Genomic DNA, 24,286 nt, shown 5'->3' with positions numbered 1-24,286 from the left:
GACAGCTCCTTTGAGCATGGCGGTGATGAATTTGAAACAAAGCTAGTTTCCACTTTTATGCACCTGTTTATATTTTCCAAGTCATGCTTGATTGCGTGGTGCAAACTAGGTAGTGAGTTGGTTTTATCCAGAGTGGCAGATTCGTCAAATGAGGAAAAGACCAAGGGGGAAGGTATATATGTATGCACTGGCATGACCGTAAAGGTTGCTGTGGAATTCAGGATGGGCAAGGAATATGAGGGTAGAATGAAGGACCGAGCTTCCAGGGTGGTCAGCAGATTAAGGTCCAAGAAACTACACTAGAAATGGCTAGAAACGAGAAAGGTCAACCCGTGAGTAGATAAGGTTAAAGTTAGAGGGTTCATAGCTGAGGTAGGCTGGAGGTCGAAATCGGTGGAACAGTGGAGCCCAATAAAGTAAGGCAGGATGGGGTGGATTGCCTACTCGGTTATATGCAACGGCCCCAGAAGGAAAACAGAAACGGCACTGAAGAGAATAGCCACGAAGCCAACACGCCGAAATCAGTGTGAAAGAAGGGAGAAAAGGTTGGAAATCGACAGTTAAAAGTGTAAATTGGGATGTGCTCAAACCTGATAGGCTGAGCTTCCAAGCAAGGGAGAGGAAGGAAGATGGCTGGGAAGCAGAACCAGAAAGAAAGCCTGCCCTGCTGCTGGTCCAGCTGCTGGTCCAGTGTGTGAAGGGTGCGGGAGGCATGCTGCCACTTGGGGGCGCTGAGGGGATGTCATGCTTGGAGAAAAGCCATGTAAAGCAAGCTTGTGGAGGACACGTCCTGGAGAGCAGGCTGCATGAAGCAACTTGTGAGTTTTAGTGCCTGGGCAGTGAGTTAGGCATTTGGGCACCGCACAAGGATCTCAAAAGTTTGAGATTCATGGGACAAGGACTGTACAGAAGTAGAGGAAGGTTGCATGCAGGGGCACCTAGGTGTCTATGGGCTCTGAGGTGGCTGAAATAGGCTGGAGTAAAGGCAAACGACACACATATAGCAAGTTCAAGGTGGAATGTTGGGGTAGGGTTGGAATCAGAGCCTTCTCTTCGCACTGAAGCAGGTTTAGTCTCAGATTAGAGAGAGGCTATGGTGGTTCTGTAACAGGAATCACGGCCTCATTTTCTAGGTGACCTGTGATTTTTTGGTTTTGTTTTTTATTTACTACTTATTTATTTTATATTACATATATAGTGCTCTGCCTGCATGTACACCTGCAGGCCAGAAGAGGGCACCAGATCTCACTATAAAATGATTGTGAGCCACCCTGAGGTTGCTAGGAATTGAACTCAGGACCTTTGGAAGAGCTGGTAGCACTCTTAACCTCTGAGCCATTTCTCCAGCCCATGGCATGTGTGTTTAACTACAGCTGCTTTGGAATAATCACAAAGACTTCCTAAGAACTGTGAAGAAGTCAACAGCAGGCAGTGGGTTTTGAAGATTCTAGAAATCTTGGTTCTGGCAAGGGAACAGAGCTTAGCTGAAAGCCAAGGCCAAGACTTTTGGTTGCTTTTTCAGCCCTTAACCTCCAGGTGCCATCGATGTTGGTTTACCTTGGGAAACAGCAGCAGTTAGCAAAGGAATGAGAGCTCTACCTTCCTCCCAGGTGTGTTTGCTAGTGAAACAAGCCGACTGCCAAAAGCTGGAGCTATGAAGCAGTAGTGTCCCAACTGCCTGGCATGGGCGCAGCCCCCCAGGCCTGCCTCTGCTCTCTTGTCCCACAGCGGAAAGGTAAGAAAGGAGGGGCCTTAGGAAAGCAGTGGGCACCTTGCTTCACAGGGCATCTGGGAGCAGCCTGAGGTTTTCTGCCCTGAGGTTTTCTTTGCCCACACTGGTACTGATTTCCCTTGTGTTGAAAAAAAAAAATCGTCTCCTGGGGCCACTTAAAAGCTGCCTCTGCTTTCCCAAGCTTGCTGGCTAGCTGCTCACCACCCTGGGATGGCCTGTGGCCTCATGCTGGGCCCAAGTCACATTTGGGCTCTGCTAAGTGAGAACTCTGTGGGCCTCCCACTCTTTTAAAATTACCAAATAAACAGATCCTTACGGCCCTAGGCAGCCTTTGTGTACATAGCTGAGAATACTTGTGTGTGTGTGTGTGTGTTTAAAAGAGAAAAAAGGCAGACAGAAGAAACTGTCTCTTGGCTCAGATTTGCTGTCTGTTGCTTTCTACAGATTTCACTCTGAAGAAGCACACAACAGTGCCAAAGACTAGTGTTCAGTAAGTAGTGCGTAGCATCTCAAAACCGTACTTTAAAAAATGTGCACAGGCAGACCCTCCTCAGTGTCTTCTTGGTGACTGTCTTTCACCCTCAAGGGCAGGATGATGACTTTGTTGCATTTGTTCATGATTAACAAGTCATGAGTTCTCATTGAAGTTGCAAACAGAAGCTAAAAAGTTGGACCTGATATAAAGGACCATGAAATTTGATTAAAAACAACATGGAAGCGGCAGCAGTGGTCTTCACTCACCAGTAGCCAGCCACCTGCTGATTGCCCTAGCATTTGTTTGCTCTCAAGGTGTTGACAAAATTGATTTTTTTGTTTTTTTTTTGTTTTTTTGGTTTTTTTTTTTTTTTTTGGTTTTTCAAGACAGGGTTTCTCTGTGTAGCCTTGGCTGTCCTGGACTCACTTTGTAGACCAGGCTGGCCTTGAACTCACAGCGATCTGCCTGCTTCTGCCTCCCGAGTGCTGGGATTAAAGGCGTGCGCCACCACGCCCGGCTTGACAAAATTGAAATGTAATAATGGCTTGCAGTATTAAGCAACAACAGTGATGAGAAAAAACAGGTGTCTTCTATGATATGGAGGCAACTGGTGGGGAGCGGGTGGTGGAGGTGGAGCATTTCCTGGTGCAGTGGTCTAAGTTCAATGTGATTTCCTTAGATAGAGACTCCAGTTAAAATATGAAGAGCACAGAATTGTTTTTGTTTTCAGTCATCTGTGTGTGTGTTTGTGTGTGTGTGTGTGTGTGTGTGAGAGAGAGAGAGAGAGAGAGAGAGAGAGAGAGAGAGCGAGAGAGAGAGAGCACGCATGAACACTGTTATGTGCATGTGAAGGCCAAAGCTCTATGTCAGGTGTCCTCCTAACTTCCAACCCCCAACCCCACCCCTTTTTTCTTTTGGTTTTTCAAGACAGGGTTTCTCTGTAGGCCTGGTTGTCCTGGAACTTGCTCTCTAGACGAGGTTGGCCTGAGTTCATGTGTCATCAATGCCCTGATACTCTCACCTTCTTTTAAAACAGGTCTCTCTCTCTGATCTGGAGCTCACAAATTGGCTAGATAGACTGGCTAGCAAGCTCCAGAAATATTCCTGTTTCTGCTGTCTTCCTGCTGGGATTACACGCTCCCCCCCCCCCCCTTTGTGGCTTGTGAGGATGGGAAGTGTGATCATGTTTGCGCAGCAGCCCTCCTGGCCTCTGTTTTTTGTTTTAGCAATCTTAACGTTCTGTGTCCTTCATTTAAAAATTGGATTTATAGCTGGGCAAGTTTACCTGAGACTCTCAGGAAACTAGACTAAGGAATTCAATATCCATTTCCTGAAATTGTGTCATACTTATTTGTTGAGTTGTAAGATCCGTGTTGGTAAGCCTTAGAGTCTATCACAGTCATTAAAATGCTCTTGCTTGTCCATGACTAGCAGTGCTTTCCTTGTTGTCTTTGTTATTGGTTGAACAGGAAGTGTCCCCACAGGCTCCTGTGGGGATGCAGTGCTTGGATGTCAGCTGGGATTTGAAGTAATTGGATCCTGAGCTAATCAATAGATCAATTCCTTGAGAGACTCGTAATCTGATGGCCTCATTAGAGGGTGAGGAGTAGGGGGGAGGGAGTAGTGACCGCGCCATGGAGAGATGTGTGTTGCTACCTGTTCTTCTCTTTGCCTCCTGGCCTCCACATTGGAAGGTGAAGGTTGGAACAAAACATTGAGTTCGTTGAGAAAGAATATCGTATGAGGATTCTACACACTATTAACAGTATACGCACGTTAGCAAGCTTTACCACAGTTTAATGCTATTTTGCCTCAACCCAAGCCCAAAGCAATGGATTCAGCTGAGCTTGCACTGAAATCCTTCCCTCATTCATACGTATGGTCCCTAAGGTTGACATATATGTATTTAGTGGTGAAACTCCAAAGCACTATTGCTGTTAGAAATTTTAATTTTTCCTACCTTTAGCTCTCTTTTTTCCATCTCTTAGGTGATCTCAGTTTTTTTGAACTGGGCGTTAGAGAACACTGGCCTTTCTCTGTGCTATCACAAGGAGGCTGTTGCAGTACCTCTTGGTTAGGCACCAAAGCAGGTGGGAGACCCCTTCATAGTTTCTCCAACACTTTAATGACTTAGAATCTTGCAGCATGTATTCTATTAGGAATGGAAAGTTTGGGTTTTGATTGGCTGAAATGCATTCCATTGACTCTTTGTCAGAAGTCACAATTGGCTCCCTTCTGGAACGTTAGGTCATGGTTGGAGAAAATAGATTTATGCTGTAAAGGTCTCAGCCAGCCGCGTCGGCATATGAATCCTGATGGTTTTCCCTAGAAAGATGACCAAGTCTTTTCGCTTATCATAACAATATGTGATAACTGCTTATTTTGTAAGCTGCTTTTATTCTGTTACCTCTCTGGTTTTCCTGCTGACTAAGGCACTATTTGACTCTGATGTATAAAGGGATGGTTATACAAGGAATAGTATGGTTTTTAAAAAAGTAACTAACTCCTCTTGACCTTCCGGAGTTATGGTCGATCTTGAAGACTGTAGTACCTTCCCTAGTCTGTCACACATGCAGGGTGCGGGTAGAGCTGAGGACAGAGAGTTAGTGGATGGTTGAGGAAGAGCATATTATGAAGGGAAACACTGTGCAGTAAACACATATCAGCGCAGCCTCACAGCATTTACTTTTATTCCAGGCCTTTCTCCCCCCTCTTGTGTCTTCTGTACTTATAATGAAAGATAGCTCACTCCAGTTTAGGAGACTAAGGCCAGCCCATTCTGGGATAGCTGGAATTTCACTTTTTTTCTTGTTCACCATGTCAGTTCAGATTGTAAATGTCAAAACTGTGTAAGTATTAGGTAAAATTAAGTATGTATTTAAATTTTAGACAAAGTGAAAAAACAATACCAACCCCTTGAAAACAGTCGATTGGAGGACAAAACTCACACCAACAGCCTCACTTTGCTTAGCAAAGGGTGTAAAATAAACATGGACTGGTGTGTCTGCTGGTATAAGGATCTGCCTAATAAGAATATTTTAAAGTTCAGGGGTCTGGGAAAATAGCTCAACATCTAACTATTTTGCTGCAGGAACACATGAGGTCTTACCTCAACACTCATGTGAAAAGCCAAGTGAGGCCAGAGTTTGCATGTGATCCCAGTGTTGTGTAGGGCAGAGACAGGTGGCTCCTTGGGCCTTGCTGGCCACCAGCCTAGCTCCAAGTTCAGTGACAAGCCCTGACTGAAAGGAATAAGGTGGATATTGATAGAGTTGGATATCCCCTGGCCTCTGTGAGTTCATAAGCGGATGCACACTTGCACAAACGTGAGCACATATACATATACATACTACACACACACACACACACACACACACACACACACACACACCACTATCAAGTGATGACTGAGGAAAGGGAAAGGCAAAAGGCATGGCAGTGTGTACAGTTTCACATCAGCTCAGTCGCCCTGGGTTGCAGGAGAGCCAGCTGAATGCCTTAGTTTAGAGTCTTTGAACTTTTGTCACCAGTAACCCTCCCTGATCATTACTGGACCTTCAGTACAGCACAAAGGGTGGTAACCCAAGATGAGCAACTTGAAACCCGAGAAGCTGGCTTGCGTTTTTGGCTGGAGAATTTGAGTCTTAAAAGTGATGTAAGTGGTTTCTGTGGTCGAAAGAAAATGGTTTTAATGAGGGGGTCTTCTTTTAGAGTAATGAGGTGCTCTCCGCCCAGGTCATCTTCAAGCCTTCCTTTGCCAGGACTGCCCCAGGTGAAATGTAAAAGGGAGGCTAGTTCCAGAGAAACGATTTGTTCTCTTGACGTGTGGTGTTCTGTTTTAAACGGTGAAATGAGGCGTTTTCACAAGGGCTCTCATCCGAGGAGGGCTAGCTGCTTTTCAATTCAAACTCAGCCCATGTACATGTCCAAAACAGAAAAATCACAAATTAAATTGAAAAACCATTGGCAAAGCTGCCATACAATTGGCAGAATGTAGTATACTACTTTAAAAGCAAGCATTCTATTTCTATAAAATTTGAGGCTTGTTTAAAAAAAATCCAATGGCCTAAAATTTCAATATTGGTATTTTATTTAATGCATTAAAAAGTTTTCTCTCTCCCAAGCTTCTAATTATCCTCTTTCATTGGCATGTCACCGACATCCTGAAGAAGCTGCCTGAGGTGGCAATTCCATTCTTTATTGAGCATTTATTTTAAGCGATATGATTTATCTCTCTACCCCTAAACTTGCCAAATGGAATTTGTGAGTTTATATGTTTCATACCCACAGTTTCTTCCGTAATATTCTATTTTTATCTTCTATAATAGTTTTAGGATGCTAATAATAGGAACATATTTTGGGGCAATAATAATTATTGGTAAGATTTCTGGAGGCAGGTTGAAGGAGTTGAGACTTCTGTGTCCCTTTTAGACTCCTAGATCTATCTTCCTTCCTTCCTTCCTTCCTTCCTTCCTTCCTTCCTTCCTTCCTTCCTTTCCTTCCTTCTTTCCTTTCCTTTTTGTATTCTGTTGAAATTTTATTAGCTTATTGTTAAATTCAGTACACTCCTATTCTCTGCAAAAGAGTATCTGAAATCACAGTGGTTTAATAATGTAAATCTTTCCCATTTAGTTTTTAATATATCACACTAAACATTTTCAGGAGCCGTGTGTGGTGGTACATGCTGCTAACTTCAGCACTTGGGTGGATTGAGACAGGATTAGGAGTTCAAGGCCAGCCGTGGCTACATGAAGCCATGTTTCAAAATATTCATTTTTTTTAAAGGCTAGATAAATGAATTTTCATCTTACCCGGCATTAACTTAAGTGAATTATTTTAATTTGGGTCATTTTTTTCTATAGGAAAAGAAATGGAACACATATAATTTTTTATATAGAATAAACTTTATTTTTTAATTAGACACAGATCAAAAATAAAAGTTTTTATGTACATATGACATATAGTGCAAACAAGAAGGCTTTTAAATATGATGGGTAGACATGTTGTTGGAAACAAAAGGCGATGAATGACTGAATGACGGGGTTAGGATGGTCGGCCTGGAACTGCAGGAGGGGGTCTCCTAGTGAAAACAAAACAAAACGAAACAAAAAAAGAAAAACAGATGTAGAGGAGAAAGACGATGTTTAAATTATAAAATAAATTCAAATGATAGCATGCAAAAAATATCCCACAAAAGTCTAATTCAAATCAAGGGGGGGGGGGGGAGCCAAAACAAACAAACAGAAAAAAATCCAGACTAAAGCAAAAGGCCAGGCAAACATGCAGGAGAGATGAAAGTCCGCCACACACGACAAAGGTAGCAGTGACTAGATGCTGCTAGGGTACCAGTGGCATGCTGAGACAATTTGACCATTCAAAAATGTTACCATTTTGCACCATGGAAGCATAAATCCTTGCAATCAAATTTAGGTGAATTAGGATCAGTATTACAGATACCTTTTGGACTTGCATATTTGATTTCTAAGCCTAATTTTATGACACCCCCACCCCACCCCCAGTTACTTCTAAAGACTTAAATAAATGATGTGCCTGCTCCCCAGTAAGGAAAGGAGTAGCTATAGAATTCTGTTGAGGAAAATTTCAGTTTACTACCTTACTTACTATGTTATCATATTGACTAGTCAAATACTTTTCAAAGTGAGGAAATTAGAAAGTATCAAGATCAAATGAACAAACGCCTTCCCAACACAGAAAACCTCAGGGATTAATCTACAGCCATGGATTTGTAACTAAGAATCTGTTTTGAGGTGAACAGCTGTGTGGTATGGCAGCCTGGAATCCAGTCTAGGAAAACTAGCATGCCAGGGCTGCTGCTTGGTTGCCCCAGGATTTGTAGGAATTCCCTCTCTCTTAGAGCAAGGAGCAGTGAAAATCCTGATTTATTGGGAAGTGGGTCCAGGGTACACAGACTTGGTTTTCTGGATCTAGTTTGTCCAGATCCCTAGCCTGGCTTGTTTGTCTCAGGCCACAGATCGTGGAGGCAGGGTACAGAGTTGTGCAGCAGCGGCTTGGCGTCAGCCGCTGGAATTTGAGCTGCCTCCGGTCTCCAGAAGATGCGGTAACTTCCACTCTGCTGGGAACAGCTTTGCAGCAGACAGACAGCAGGCCAAAGAAAGACTGCCCTGGGATTCCAGCAGAAGTCTGCGCGTTTGTTGTTCGGTTTCTAACCGAGTCACTGTGAGAGTCTCAGTGTGGACTCTGTAAGAGTCCTCCTCCCTGTGAGACCTCACTAGGAGCCACCCGCCCAGATGTCCAGCAACATACTCACTCCCACGTCGGTCTTGTTAAGGTTACAGTTGGGTCTATAAAAAGAAAAACCCCAAACAATTTTTTTTTCTTTTTTAAATCTTCGGTGAGATGTTAATGGGACCAAACTGATTTGGTTTTTCCTGAGCAGTGGCTGAGAACAAAACAAAACAAAACAAAACAAAAACAGAAAACCAAAACCGGACCCTTGTTTTTCCTAAGTTCTGGAGCAAATTTTTTTTTCCCCTCCACTCCAATTTACTCTGGCTATGCTAAGGAGGCCTTCCCATCTATTTAAATGATGAAAACCTTGTTCCTAGGCCCTAACCTTTCAACTGTGGGAGGTCTGCGAGTCTTGGGCTTTGTGAGAGGCAGGTAATGGTCATCCCTCCCTGGCGTTTTCATGAAGAAAGTGTAATTACATTTCTGTCAGGCTGAATGAGATTTATCACCTGCTTCGCAAACAGAAACTATTTTCAAGTACTGAAGGGGCTTTAGAACACGTTAATTACCTCAGCCTGGTTGGGGGGGGGGGTGAGCCATTAAAACGAACAGCAAGTCCACAGTGCTGAAGGGACGTTCCTACCAGCACAGGCCAAAACACCTTCCCGTGGGAGCTCGTTTGGTGTTCCAGTCCAGAAACAGGATTCAGACACATTATGTCCTAAAATTTATTTCACTGACAGCCAGGAAGTTTGCTGCAAACACCGTGGTGACGCTCCCTCAGCACAGCTCCTTTCTTCCCGTCTTCACTTACCCTGTATCTAACACTCTCGTTGGTGGCCAGTAAAGCAGCGCTGACAATAACAGCATTCAATGGACCTGTTAGTTACCATGGCTCTTGACAGAATTCTATATTGCTTATAGAGTGCTTGAAGGCAAGTGATGAACGTATGTGGCCTTTATACATGTAAAAAGTGCAGAGGTACTGGAGAACCGAGTTAACAAACCTCAAAGTTCAACAAACTGATATTCAGAGGCACCTACACTTAATATAGTCAAGATTACACACCCAGGTGATATTTTCTCAAATGGTCAGAAAAATAACTTCACAGATAAGTTTTTTTTTCCCAAGCAAGAGATGAAAAATCATTAAGACTTGATTATTAATAATGAATTACATACATCCTTGATAACTCAATTATTAATAATGAATTACATACATCCTCTCAGCTCTTATCCCATGGCTGCAATTTAGTCTGATGGGGAAACCTGCCACGGAATGAACTCCCCACAAGATTTTCCTTCTATGTTTCCTCTTTTCTGTGAAGTTTCTTCAAACAACCTCTGCTGGGTTGCTTTGCTCATCGTTTGGGCAACTTAACATCCCACAGCAGAGGAGTGAAGCTGAAGTACAGGAAAGGAGGAAAGAAAGACAGCAGGAATTCGGGGGGAGGGGTGCCCTCATTTTCTTTGGTGAGGCTTAATTTTAAGTGGACCTGGATCTTTTTTTGAAAGGGGAGGAAAGCTCAGGTAGGCGAGGATGAGTCCCACACAGGTTTGGTAAGCCTCACTGCCTGTGCATGCCTGTCTGCTTCTGTGCACCTGATCTTATGGGATCTTCTGCCAGGGAACTCAGATACTGTTGTCATGGGGTCACCAGTACATCCATGTCTGTCCCGAGCTAGGAGTTCATCTTGCTCTTACACTTGAACTTGGCACACAACTTCTTGTTGATGACAGTTTACTCTAAAATAATCATCATATACAAATCACTTTTTCCTCTTGCCTAATGTCCCCAAAGCAATGTTTTCTAAAGTTAGGTGCCTTAGAGCGCCCAGTTCTGTGCAACATTGCACGAATGAAACTCTTGTGATCAAAGAAGTCTGAGACGCTGGTGGACACCATCACTCTCTTAAAGATTCACAACATAATTTGATTTATTTTCTTTCCGTAGAAGACATTTAAATTATAGGCATGACTTCCCAAAGCATACTGATAAAATGACTCTGTGTGTGTGTGTGTGTGTGTGTGCGCGCGCGCGCGCGCGCGCGTGCCCATTCGCCTACTCATTATAATCTCAGGCAATGCATTTTGGAAGGCTGTGAATTAAAGTGGTAATTTTAATCAGTATCTCTTGCATATCTTGTAGTTATTATGTCACTCTAGTGTGAAAGAGCACCAACAAATAACCCCAAATGTGACAGCACCAAGCGTTGGTAGAGGAGTGCCTGCCGGTGAGGGCAGATCGAGTCTGTGAGGCCAGATACCAGATGAGTTCCTCAAAGTGCAACTGAAAGGCTGCAGCTGGAAAGATGGGGATCTTAAGAACAAATCAAGGGGCTGAACTGTTTTAAAAGCACAAGTGGAAAGTGGCCAAGGAGTGACACGATTGTCCTTTGGGATTTTTGTAATTTTCATTAGATATTATCCTGGATAGTATTGCTGCGCATTAGAATCATGTGATTAAAACAAAGCACAAGTGACGGGCATGCTGCTTAGGCACATCTCCTAGGAGAAAGCTTCCTTTGAAGGATGGGTGCTCCGCTCGTGGGAAATGCATAGAGAAGGAAATAGCGCTAGAAAGGCATATTATCTCAGCAGTCTACCCAGCTTTCCTTCCAATAATTATAGATCCCGGTCATGCATGGCAAATTAAGCTAATATCGCTCCCTTCTTATCATTTTATTGTGTGCATTCAGACAACGTAGTCTAGAGCCATGTGTGTTTCTAGGAGGTGTTTATTATTTGGACAAAAGAGTGGGAGGAAGGTTGGTTGTATCTACCGAGAACTTCCGTTTTCCTATTATCAGACAGACTGCTGCATTTCCTCCACTCTGCCCAATGCGCAGGTGACATCTATAACCCAGCTGCACAGTGTTTGTGTTCTGTTGACCTAACCATGTATGCGGTAACTCTGTCCTTCCTCCTACTTCCCCAGGTTTTCCCACAAATCCTTCCTTCCCAGGAGCAAACTGTCACATTCTTGGCAAAGATCATACCACCCCGATGTCTGAGGTTCAAATCCTACACTCTTATTATTTCAAATTAGAGGAAATATTGCCTCCCAGTTCCCTTCCTTTGATTTACCTAATTCGCTCTATCAAAAAAAAAAAAAGACCAAACTCCTTTCCCACAACTTAAGGACAGAAGTACAGAATGCTATCACACTCCGTTTTAGTATTGCTGGGCCAATTTAAGCAAAGGAACAATAGAAATTCACTCCCAGGTGTTACTGAACAGCATAAACTCAAATGTATACAAGAATGAGGAATTGGGGGGGTTCCTTCAAATGTAATAATTTATTTCGGGTTCAGAAATACAGTTTCACATTTTCACAATAGGTACATGACCTTCAAGGATGATACAGGCTTTAGGAATTTGCTTCAAAAATCCCATTCACAGAATCCATATTAATCCAGCATTAAGAAATCCCAGAAGTGGCAAAAAGACAGTGGAAAGTATTCTGGCTCATGTTAATTAAAGAGTCAACAGAGAAAACAGGATTTAACGTCTATACACTCATCATTCATACAAAAGCAAAGTGAAATTTGACTCAGAACAGGGAGAGGAGAGGAACATACAGAAGCCGACCGAACGAGAGCAGTGCATTTGAGATCACACACACAAGGCTACAGTGGTAGGGTTTCTTCTGGGTTGTGACAAATGATTTTCACAGATTGGCAGCAGTCAGTATATAAGACAGTGGAGAGCTTTTTTTTGTACGATTTGAAAACAGTATATTATGAATGAAGTTTAAGGAAGTTAAAGGTACAGGTTATACAGAAATTAATGCCTTGAGCTGAGCCACGTGTGAAGCCCTTGACCAGTGGAATGAGAAGTCTCACCAGTATACCAGTACTAACAGGTTTCCAATAGGAGGTTCTCTGAGGTTCCTGTCTCTTGCTCTCACACATACAGATATTACTACATGTATGTATGTATACACAACCAGCAATGCATATACTATATATACTTTAGAATGTTGTTAAAGTCTCACATACAGAGCACCACATAATTTTAAACATACCAACTAGACAGATAGCCTCTTTTTACCTAGAAGACAAATTGAGTTCCTTAGAAAAGACTAACTGATCTGGTGAACTATCAATTGTTTCTCTAAAACTGCCTTCATTCACAGGAGCTCTGAGTTCACAGCTGGCAGTCCGGGGCGAAACGACATAAAACTCATGGCTTGGGTCTTACACACAGTCATCTTTCACAGGATTAAGACAGCTTGGGGATCTGTTTAGGCTTTATTACTCATCCTACAGAGATCCCCACCAATTTAAAGTAATGAATACAGTTTGCCAAATGCAAAAGGTTTACCTGAAAGAGTAGACAACAAACCTGCAAAAAATTAAGTAACCATCTCCCTGACATGTTTGAACAGTTTCGCTCAGAAAGACCCATCACTTTCATTATGCTGCTGACTCTCTGTCTTCTTTTAGCCTTTACTATTGAGAACAAATGACTCTATAGATCAACTTAGGTTTTTTTTTTTATTTTTTTTATTTTTAAGAGTCAGCTCAGCAATCCCCAAATAACACAATTCTAACCAGAGGCCTTAGAGAAAAGCTTTCTAACACTGTTCTCTGCTTTTCAAAGTATCACCAAAGGGTAACTCCATCTTAGGTAGCAGTGCTGTGGGTTTCACTACAAATGACTATAGACATTACTCTACCTCGTCATGGTTATCATTACAAGCTTTGTGCTCCTCAGATTATATACAGTGCGAGTTAGGAAACCTCGTGTTTCTCGTGTACGCTATGAGAAAAGAACTACTGTAATCATGGCATGGCGGGCCTTCCCAACATATGCATTATCACAGTTAAAAATATACCCAAAGTCTTACATACTGAGCACAGGTTTACACTGATATTTATACTCGTACACATACATATAATGCACATATAATTACATTCATGCTTAATGGCATTAAGCAATTGCTTTTGAATCTATTTACTCAAAAGGACACAAAATACGTATTTTCTATGTATATACATATATTCCTAGAGACATGCAGAGAAAATGAGTGCACAGAAAACACTGACACTTGTCACATACTGGTATCAGGTCCCATTTCATATTTTAGAGTATGGCTACAGTCTTAAAAAAATCACAAATGACTATATGTGGCTACTTCTTAATTCTAAATTTAGAATACTTATATCACACGAACTGTTTTGTTATGCTTTGGATAGAATGAGCATGTATCTGCACAGACAGAGAAATTGCCAATAAGTAGACCCCACTACTCTTCTATCTAATAAAACACACCTAAAAGCAATATTCAAGAAGGTATCTTTAGTAGATGGTTTTTGGAGATGTATCTGTTCTAAATCAACACCGTTTTACATCCCGTCCACAACTGAGCAAATGCTTATTCTGGCTAGCTGACAATATGCATGCAAAATTTAGCATGTGACAGTAAAACTGGCTTTACCTATCAAACGTGTACAGTTATTTTTTTCAAGCCCTAAAAGCACTGTTGATGATGATGATGATGATAGAAAGGTAGAGCTACATCTATTGTGCTGACAGCACTGGAATCATCAATCAGGAGGTTGACTCAGAGATCGGATATGGAACGGGAAACAGAAGGCCCTTCAAGCTTACACTCCCCGTTCAAGGCCTGGTGTGCGTGCCACCCCACAAACTAGGCACACTCCAGAGATTCAGACTTCGCTCAGGTTGGTGTCTTCTGTTAGCAGGATGCAACCCCTTTGAACTGCAGCAAACTGAAAATATTCTGGAATGCCGTTGTTGAAATTCTGAGGTGGGGGTGGGGTAGCGGGTTTTGGGTGCCACCAGATACAATGCAGTGGCAGAGAGGACAAAACTGTCCAGACAAAGGGAGACATTTGGGACAGGGCATCTGTGGCTCAAGAAGCAAAAGCCAAAGGTGACAGACACTGTCATCTACTACCGTCTAAGATCAGTGGGAAGAAACTTGGAGAGACAAATCCCCAATTTTCCTTGACACTGGTTTGTGCTGATCTGAGAACACACCAGTGGTTTTCTGCAATATTTTCCCCTAACAGAAGGAAAAAATTTGAAATACAGCAAGATGCAAAACCACAGTATGAACGAAGCCAGACCCTGAAGTATGTAATTCCTTAGCTGCCCATTTTAGAGAGCTCAAAGGAGGGAGCGAAGGGAAGCCTAAATGGAGCAAGTGTTGTGAGAAGACCTCACTGCCCACCAGCTGTTCAGTTGTGAAGGTTTGCTGAACGGTTTTCCATTTATTTGGGACACTGTTTTCAAAGACAATGTACAGCTTGTATATGAGTTCCATTCACAATTTTTTTTTCAATGGATAAATGTTTGAGAAGTTAGAGCAGTAATATTCTATGTCACTTAAAGGTTGAAATGACCCCCTTTGTATGTCTCAGATTCTCTAAATTTAGCCAATTATAAGTGGGATATAACCCATTAGAATAAGTTCAATACAGTGTCATTGAATTTGGAAATTTCCTTTTTTTTTTTTAAACAAAAATAATGGTTAAAAAAATTTTTTTATGTCATACTTTATAGCTTCTTGCTTTGGTTAGAAACTGCACAGGAAATTAAAGTGAAGTTCACATACAAATCATGTTTGCTGCCTTCAAAGGGAGACACTGCAGTCAGTAAAACCTGATTTACTTCTGTGAATATGGAATAATGTCACTGGACACCACAATTCAGTGAATGCTCGCCCTGCAGTCTGGGAGCAGTTAGCAGACAGAATTCCATTTGGCTTCTAGCTACTTCCTATATGTTAATCATCTGCCTGTGGGTAGTCCAAGACTTAGCTTCAAGGTTGAACTAGTAACCTCTAGGCTTGGCTGCTCTTATAAGTGTTAGAAATGCTAGAGATTGCAAACTTGTTTTGCAGCTCAGTATTGCAAAGGCATTTTCAGAAGCAAGGCATCGGTAAACATATGAGCAGTGCTCCTAAACCATGGCATCTCAGATGAATTTCTTTCCATACTAGGGACCATGTTTTCAATGCAATTGTGTCATATTAATCTGCAAGATTTAAGAGAGTTTGGAATGGGTAGAGACATTAAAGTAACTTTAAAGGTATGCTTGCATAATAATTTATATGTAAAACATAGGAACCATGTATTAGCATACATGTAATTTTGCTCTAGCTAATAATAATGATGATGATGTGATGGTGATAATAGCTAAATGGAGTTAGATATCCATGCCCCCCCATCAGTTGGAAAATTAAACATTTTCAATGTCAGCCTTCCTACAAGTAGGTAGATATATGAGAAAATAATATATTATCCCAGATACTTTTAGAATGCTGATATTTTTGCTTCTTCCTTGAACTCTGAAAGTAGCCAAATTCATCAACTGATTACCAAAAAACTCAAGCTTTGCTTCACTGTTGGTTGTGCATTTAGCTAGCATGAAACAAACACACTGGCACCAGGAGCAAACCCTGTGGACTTTCCTTTGCCAACTGCCTCATGCTCCTGAAAAGCTTCCATCTTAAGCAATCCTAGGTTTAAAATCTTGCTTCCTAACAGTCCTATGAAATAAGTAGGAAAAGAAGTCTTAGTAAGCATTTATGGCGTAGGTGGTGGCATTAATACCAGACAACAGAATTTCTGTCATTCTAAACAATGGGCAGGAAAATTTGTGTGGCTCTAAGCTCACTCTTTTATATCTGTTAAGAATTGCTCTAAGCTTCTCTGTAGACAGTGTAGAAAATTCTTACAGAGCAAGTTCAAACATATGTTGGATAGATAAATGGTACCAAAGTATAGGACTGCTATACACAACGGCCTTGGTCAGTACAACATAGTAAGCCTCTCTACAGGTTAGCAGTTTTTCAGTCAAACCCCGAAGGTCTGACGTACCATGAGCAATGAAGATGAATGATGAATACATTAGTAAAACTGGCTACTTGCCTATGGATGTCCATACATGCGACTACTCATGGTTGACTGCAAAGGTTACCGAGTATGTTGCTTTTGCATAAGTCATTAGTGATTAATTGCCAAGCCAGACACTTCATTTAGTCTAACAGAGAGGATTCTAGTGGACGGATTATGGTGGGACGAGTTGGTGATGGGGGTGGCCTCCGGCTAGAAAAAGAGAAAAAGACAGGTAAAGAAACAGATATAATAGCGGAAATGTTTTCCAGAACGCTGACAATGAGTCTTCATGCGCATGCCCATGCAGTTCAGGCCCCTAGGAGTGGTCATAATCTGCAATGATTTTAAGATGGCCATCTTTGAGTCATCCAGGTATCCTAATTTTCAAAGGGGGAATTGTATATTTTTTCATTATGCAGATAGCTATCAAAACCAAAGAGATTTCTCCCAATATGAATACAAATACGGAATAATTTGAAAGCCACTTGAAACACAGTGCACAGATCTGTGACAGCTGAGCACAATGGTTGTAGAGAGTGAACTGTGCTGAAGTATGCCTACTCCAGGAACTAATGAGGTGTGTGAAGTCCCAACATTGGTTTTAAATCTTTCTTCGTCTCTGTGTTAGGCACTTCTCATTGCCTTTAGCAGTGACTTTCCCCAATTATTCTGCATTTTGCTTCTAATGCAGACCATCAAAAATCAGAAATCCAGGCCTTTAAAGTTATGAACAGGCTGGGTGTGAGCTCCCACGTAGTCTGCAGGAGTGATAGCTCCTGTGTGTGGTCTTACAGGACTTATCAAGGTGTGTAATAGGATCAGCCACTATCTGGTTGGTCATGGTGTTTCTGAAAGCCATCCATGTGATTAAATGTTAGTATACTTGAGAATAACATGACATTATCGAGTCATATTATTTACTTCCTTGAAATATATTTGTGGCATAAAATATGTTCATGAGTTTTCTCTGTGGGTACAGCCACCTCCAGAATGGTTTTTATGACTCTCTAATTCAACATATGGCCTAAGTGGAAATATCTTTGACCAATCTTTCCAGATGATATTTTTTCCCCAAAAGACCCTATATAGAGTTTTATTCATCTTTTTGACCTTGGAATACTAAGTTGATCAGATCGGATACCCATTTCTGGAATGAAGAAAACCATTGAAAAAGATGAAGAGGCTGAGCCGCAATGGCACATGCCTTTAATCCCAGCACTTGGGAGGCAGAGGCAGGTGGATCTCTGTGAGTTGGAGGCCAGCCTGGTCTACAGAGCGAGTTCCAGGACAGCCTGAGCAGTTACACAGAAAAACCCTGTCTCAAACAACAACCACAACAACAATGAAAAAATTGAAGAAAACAATGAGGAAGTGTCTCAAGACCACACCTGTTTCCTGGAGGTTAGAGCTGGTATTGTCACTGTGAAGGCCTAGGTTTGTTTCTCAAGTCAAGTAACACAAACACAAACCACAAGCTATAAGGTAAAATTCAAAGCCAAGGTAACATCAAAGCAGAAGCGCCATTAGTGCCTTGATGGTGAGACTGCTGACCACTTTAACATGAAGTCATAGAGAGTCCCTTTTGCCTCCGATACCCAACTGTGGCTAAGACACGAGCGTGCGTTCTAGTGCAGTATCCTATCCTAGTGTTACTATTCAACAGTGATTGGATTTTTAAAAGGATGCACAGCGATACTTATTGGCAGAGGGACAAGCATAATTAATGCTGGTTGTTCAGTGAACAAGTTGTTTTGTAGAATTGTCTTCTCTAACCACTGGACTGCTCGGCAGTTCTCCACTAGGAAAAAGTAATTTTCTTCCTAGACTATGCAAAGACAATTTGCCTCTTGTGAATATATTCTTTCATGTTTGAGATGACCTCCATATTCCTTTAGCTTACATCTCAAGTCTTGAACCTGCACCAGAGTTTCTCTTTTGATGGAGAGGTCAAAGGTCACATTTGTGTCATGCAGTGCTTAGTGTCATGTTATACATAATTCTGTTCTCAGTGACTTTTTGTTCATCTTTCTAGACACTCCTCAGTGAACTGAATCTTCTCTGACCTTCCTGGTAGAGTTGCTTCAAGGCCAAATGTGGCCAGCCATCACACTGGAAGACATTAGGCTCACACCCTCATCTTTACTGACTAGAAATGGGTTCTTTAAATCATCTCAGCATTCCCACAGTGTCGTGACCCACTGCTTACTATACAGTTAGTGCCTGACAGCTATTAAATTGAGAAATAATCCTGGAAGTATGAAACACCTGAGGATGCTATGATCCCCATTGGTTTCATCATATCAAAGAGTGTTTATTAATCATTACTGTGGCCCAGAGTTTTTTTTCAACTGTCTTTTAGATTTAATTATTTAAAGTGTGTGTGTGTGTGTGTGTGTGTGTGTGTGTGTGTGTGTGTTTATCTGTGTATGCACATGAGTGTAGGTATCTGCAGGGCCAGAAGATGATCTTGGGTTTCTTAGAGCCGAAGTTATGTCAGTTATGAGCCACCTGATGTGGATGTTGGGAACAGAACCTGGGTCCTATAGAACAGCAATATGTACTCTCATTCACTCTGCTCTCTCTCCATCCCTCCCTCCACCCCAGCATTTTCGTGTGTGTGTGTGTGTGTGTGTGTGTGTGTGTGTGTGTGTGTGTGTGTGTGTGTATAGAATTGAGGCTTGGAGATTCTTCCCATGATTTATTTTATTATTCATGGAATAGCACTAAACAATCCCATCCCATCCCCAAGGAGTTTGACAAATACATAACCGATGGAGATGTAGTGTTATTAATTAAACCGTCATGAGATGGGAGCTGATAGCCAGACTTTGAACTTGGAGGGGAACGCCACTGAGTTAGGGCCTGAGTGGATGTCAGGCTATGAACTGAGTGAGGCTCGGGATAGAGAAGAGTGAGGCCGATTGAAAATTGTTTTATGCAAACCTGATAGGGTAGACAAAGGCTTGTAACACGGGGACAAAGGAATGCAGCAGGGCTCTCGTGATCCTTTGGTTCTCCTCTTAACTGTCACTTCCCATCACTTCACTGCCTGAACCCCCAATAGATTTAACGTCCTGGAGAGTAGAGGAGGCACAATGTTGCTTTAGTGTGTATATTCAGCGCTTAGTACACTGAGATGCAGGAACAGTGAATAGATAGTTGCTGCATGATGGGCAGTCGAGTGAGTGGCTGAAAAGTGCCTAAGTGAGACATGCATTGCGATGTCCAAGATAAGTCATGGTGAGCGGGTCCCCATGGTGCCATAGACATAATATGTCAGGGATTGTATGTTAATATAGAAAAGGTCCCGGAGCAAGAGCTGAAAAGAATACATCAAGTATAGCTCTAATTGCTAGATTATGCAGGTACCCCACCCCCACCCCCGCAACCCAGATGCTTTTAGCCTTTATTTTTCTCATTTGTAACTCAGCCAGAGGCTGTAGCAGGCCTGTCATATATTTGTGCATTACTATGTGGAATGCACTGTGCCATGTGACTTTAAGAAGCTTGGAATCTACTCTTGAATGGCAGGGTAAGTGACCTAAGGCAAACATGCAAGTGGTTTTTACTGTAGCACTGCATTTTAAATGTGGACTAAGGGGTGAAATTCTATAATTCAATACTGGGGCATACACTCTGATGAGCTTGAAGATGTGATAATGTAGTTACAGTAAGGGCAAAGGTGATTTCATATACTACACAACAAAGCTTCCAAATGGCAGGGAACCATAGACCTATGTTGACCAAAAGGGACTAGAAATTAAAGGAGTGCCAGAGGGAAAATTTCAACTGTGGGAAAGGAGAACGGAAAGGAAACTGAATCCTCTAATAGAAGAGCAGACTCTTCTCAGTCTCTTCAACCTTAGAGCAGGGTGATGGGGTGAATGATGACCAGAGGTGGGCAGTGGCAGAGAGAGGACTGTGAAGATGCACATTTGTACCAGCTGTCAGGCCTGGTACTCATTTTACCATATCCCAGAATTTAGCATGATCTTTGGATCACAGTACTTTGGTTTTTTTTCCCAAATGAATAAATTAGTTAAACCTGTTCGCTTGTGAGCTCACTAAGGCTGTCCCGAAGGCTATATTCGGAAAACACTATTGCATAGCTATGTGGTGACTTAATGACAGGAGGAAAAGAATGGAAGGAGAAGATACCATTTTGTTCTTTCAAAATGATCAAGACATCTTTGGAACATGCCCAGTTTCAGGTGAAAGGAATCCATATATGTGAAATATATGCAATTGAAAAATCCCTAAGAACCTTGACCCCACTTACTCTTTTGGAAGAAGTGCACATTATATTATTTCTAAAACAATAAGAAAAGTAAACCATACTGTAAAACACTGCTAGACAGAAACTCAAGACAAATACTACATTGTCCAGAATGATTAAAAAAAAAAAAAAAAGCCACGTTAAGATGCTTGCCAACTTCAACACTAAGAAGGTATTTAAAGTTCACTGTCCAAATGTATTTCATTGGTCCAGTTCCTAACCAGTCCCATTGCCAAAGACATTCACCTCATAAGACAGTTTGTTTGAGGCAAACTTATTTGTTTTGTACCAGATTTTCCTCAGTTGCTTTGTTAGGCGATGGGCTTCATTAAGTAATCCATTACATTGAAATGGAGCATCTTGTATCATTTAACATTTATTGAAACACTGTGTTGTGTGTGGGCGGTTTATGGTTATGATAGAAGAGCCATGTTTCTGCTTTCAAATCAAAGGGAAAGATGTAAGACTTGAAGTTGTGGCTGCAGGGATGCTCCGTTTACAGGATTTTGGACAATGCCAGTGTTTGTAAGAACGTCCGATGCTCAGGCAGGGTGGGTGGCATTTTGGGCAGAAGCTGGCTTCACTGATAAGGTTGAGAAGCCACCATTTGTTTCCTTCTCTCATTTTATTGTCTTTTTTTTTTTTTTTTTTAAAGAATAGAAGTCTAATTTCATCTGTTCGTCTCTCTGTTATCTGGCCTTGAGTGTTTATAAATGTGAGGCCAGTCTTAATGGGTTTGGGGAGACTCCACTAGGACAGACTGCATTGCATTGTTCATCAGGGTGTGTGTGTGTGTGTGTGTGTGTGTGTGTGTGTGTGTGTGTATAAGCAAGCCAGCAGTTGATGTTGGAGTCTTCCTCAGCCATTCTTCACCTTAGTTTTGAGACAAGGAACTCCTCGATTTAGTTAGACTGGCTGGTCAGTAAGCCTCAGGGATCCTCTGTCTCCTCTTTCCCAATGGGTGCTGGCTCTCCATAACCAGGTTCTCATACTTGTGCTGGTAAGCATTTTACTAACTGAGCCTTCCCTGAAGCCCCTATCTGAATAACCTCTGAACTTCCCATGGAGCAAGCTCTCGTATTACATGTTTTATTATAGTATTCATGGTATTTGATGAAAGCAGTGCGACAATTTGGAGATCATGAGTATATGCATCCTAATTCTACCTCTGAGGAAAATGGAAAGGCAGCTACAAGCTAGACTTTCTCTTCCTCTTTTGAATGTTTATCCTAGGAGAGCAGTGACAGGATGCACCAGTGTTTAGGTGTTGGCATAGCATTTGTATTTTGATTCTTATTTGGGGAGTTTTCAAGTAGATATTACATATTTAGATCGTGTTGGGCTCAGCTTAGAAAAATGTGAATCTCAGGATTTTCTCTAAACGGAAGATGTTTTATGATATTTCTTATAAACAATGATAAGGGCACTTGCGCTCTGGTTTATTTTTTGCTTTTTGTGGCTTAAGGAATGCCATCAAGCTCGTTGTTGGCCAAGAATAGTTTGTAGACATATGGAAGCATATGAAACTTCGAGTCTATTTGAAGGGTCTAAAACTAGTATGACTCACTACATATAAGGGATAACATGTAGTTCCCATATAAGAATAAATACCCTTGATTTTATAATATATGCACATTATCTCAACTAGGAAAATATGAATCAATTTGTGGGACTTGAAATGAGAACATGAGGAGAAAATTGCCCACAATCTTTATTGGATAACATTAGCATGTACTAACTTGCATAAATGAGTCTCTGGGATAAATAGAAATAAAATATACTCTGCTAAAGTTAATTTAGATTGCTCTATAGATCTGATTAAGGTTTCCCTCATAGGTATGATGCCAATATGTCTACAAAAAAACTACTCAGCTTTTCAATGATGACTCACTCACATTAACTCTGTTTCAGTTGAAGATGTAGGAAAAAGAGTTTCACAACAACATTGACTCAGGCTCTTTCAGTAGACAAGGGAAAAAAAGCATATTCATATTGGTTTGTAAAATACACTGCTTGGGGGGCCAGTCTGTCTCCAAAGTAAATTTTGATTAAGCGTTGTAGGTCAACTCATTTTGTAATTTTGTTTGTTTCCCTCTGTGTATACAAGGTACGATGTTAACAGAGATATGGAAATGAATATTGTCACTTTCTCGAAGGCTTTCTTGTTAGTATAGAGACTGGTTGGCAGTGACAACAGCAGTTAGTGCTCATGTAGAGCGGTGTTAGCCCAATGGCAGGGACCCTTGGAGTCCTAGCCTAGAGCTGGAGCGCATGCATGCAAAAGGACTTCTGGAGCATAGGGTAAGCCGAGGGCCTGGCCTTCCACGAATAGAAATGGGTGTCTATAAAGAAAAAGAGCCAGGGAAAGTGCTGCTGTTTAAAAAAAAATACAAGCATCACCCACCCTTTGTCACAAGTATCAAGTGACTTGTTTTGCCCATGTCCTGATACAGTGATGAAATAGCTTAGAGAGAGCTTAGTTGTAAGAAACTATGATGTTTACGAGACTAGTTGTGATAGTATTTTGTTCATGTTGGCCCTCGTACTATATCACAAACAACAGGTAAGCCGAGGAGAGGAAGGGGCTAAAGAAGAGGGAACCTGAGAAAAACAGGGGTAGGGCCTGGTTTCCCAGAGATTTACAGCGCATAAGTCAGGCGGCATTCCTTCCAGTGAATTCCCTCGCTCTCTTCCTCCTCTTTCTCCCTTCTTCCTTATTAGCCTCTCCCTACCCTTCCCCCCTTTTCTCTAGAAAGAGGCGTGGCCCTGGGACTGTGTGTCACAGAACCCATTCCCATTAAGTAGAGGAATAAAAAGCTTTCCTCTGATTCTCCTTTTCTTCCCTTTCTCTTCCTGGCCCTCACTCGTCGCTCCCACCTCAGGCTCCAGAAGGGGTTGACTTTGTCATCTGAATGACAGAAGTGGGGCTCTTTAGGAGGTACCAGGATGCACCTATCACAAGCCGAAGTTTCCGCTTCCGGGGCATGTAGCCCCATTGACATTTGAAGTCACGGAAAAGAAAAAGCCTGCACAGGGAGGGAAAAAGCAGCAATCTTTTCCTCCATAGAAACAGTAACACTCATTCCTGCTTTAGGAAAGATGAGCGCGACCTTGGGTGTCTCTGAGGAATAGGGTAACTGGAAAGGTAATCAGGCCATTTCTTTTTTAAAAATTGCTTTACCGTTACAAAATAAAACCACCGAATCTGAAGATTTAGAAAAGATCAGGCTACGGCACCATTTTCCTCCTGCCTGGTGATACCTGATGAGTCAAAAGGCCAGTTTTAACCTCACCACACAGTACTTTTCTTGCCAAGAGTGGAGACAAAGAATTGCCGTGTTCTTGTGGGTTACTCCTTAGTGCTCTCAAAAAGAGTCCAGCAGGGGGCGCTCTAATATGCCTTAGTTCAAAGTTTAAAAACAAAACAAAAAGGGGGGGGGGAACAGCTAACAGAAAAATAGAGAGGCATTGTGCCTTGCAAGATGCCATGTCAGTGAACAAATATGTGAGGAAGGCCAATGAAATGCTCAGAGGCCAAGTGACAGCACTTGGGTGTTGGGGGGTGTGCAGAGTGTCCCAAAGTTTCTCCTCTCTGTGAGCCTGTTGCTGTAAAGCAGTTAAACAGGGCTGGGACTCTTACAAAAGAGGGAGCAAAGCTGACTTTTGGGCAAGCCCACAAGTTATTCTTTCCCTCTGAAAGGATCTTATTGTTTCTAGAGCAG

At 41.9% G+C, this 24,286-nt stretch overlaps 2 protein-coding genes and 1 long non-coding RNA gene across 7 annotated transcripts in view; 1 reads left to right on the top strand and 2 right to left on the bottom strand.

The window, feature by feature from the left end:
- LOC311602750 (uncharacterized protein C1orf105 homolog) overlaps positions 1–4,337 on the bottom strand; it is a 34,249-nt gene extending 29,912 nt beyond the window's left edge. For both annotated transcript variants that reach the window (XM_084791244.1, XM_084791245.1), the window contains exon 1: positions 4,168–4,337. In XM_084791244.1, coding sequence (XP_084647370.1) covers positions 4,168–4,188 — 21 coding nt within the window. In that variant the 5' untranslated portion in view covers positions 4,189–4,337. The remainder of the gene's footprint in view (positions 1–4,167) is intronic.
- Positions 1,536–24,286, top strand: part of LOC311602767 — a 65,817-nt gene continuing 43,066 nt past the window's right edge. Inside the window, exon 1 of the long non-coding RNA XR_014780839.1 lies at positions 1,536–1,735. This is a non-coding gene — a long non-coding RNA (uncharacterized lncRNA). The remainder of the gene's footprint in view (positions 1,736–24,286) is intronic.
- Positions 7,116–24,286, bottom strand: part of DNM3 (dynamin 3) — a 469,385-nt gene continuing 452,214 nt past the window's right edge. For 2 of the 4 annotated variants that reach the window (XM_084791203.1, XM_084791204.1), the window contains one exon: positions 11,700–16,498. In XM_084791203.1, the coding sequence (XP_084647329.1) occupies positions 16,429–16,498 (70 nt within the window). In that variant the 3' untranslated portion in view covers positions 11,700–16,428. Of the gene's footprint in view, positions 7,288–11,699; positions 16,499–24,286 lie in introns of those variants that run through there. The other 2 variants (XM_084791206.1, XM_084791207.1) reach the window with 2 other exon arrangements.

The sequence above is a fragment of the Acomys minous genome, assembly GCF_964271855.1.
Source record: "Acomys minous genome assembly, chromosome: 1".
Lineage (NCBI taxonomy): Eukaryota > Metazoa > Chordata > Mammalia > Rodentia > Muridae > Acomys > Acomys minous.
This window is presented reverse-complemented; position numbering and strand designations above follow the sequence as displayed.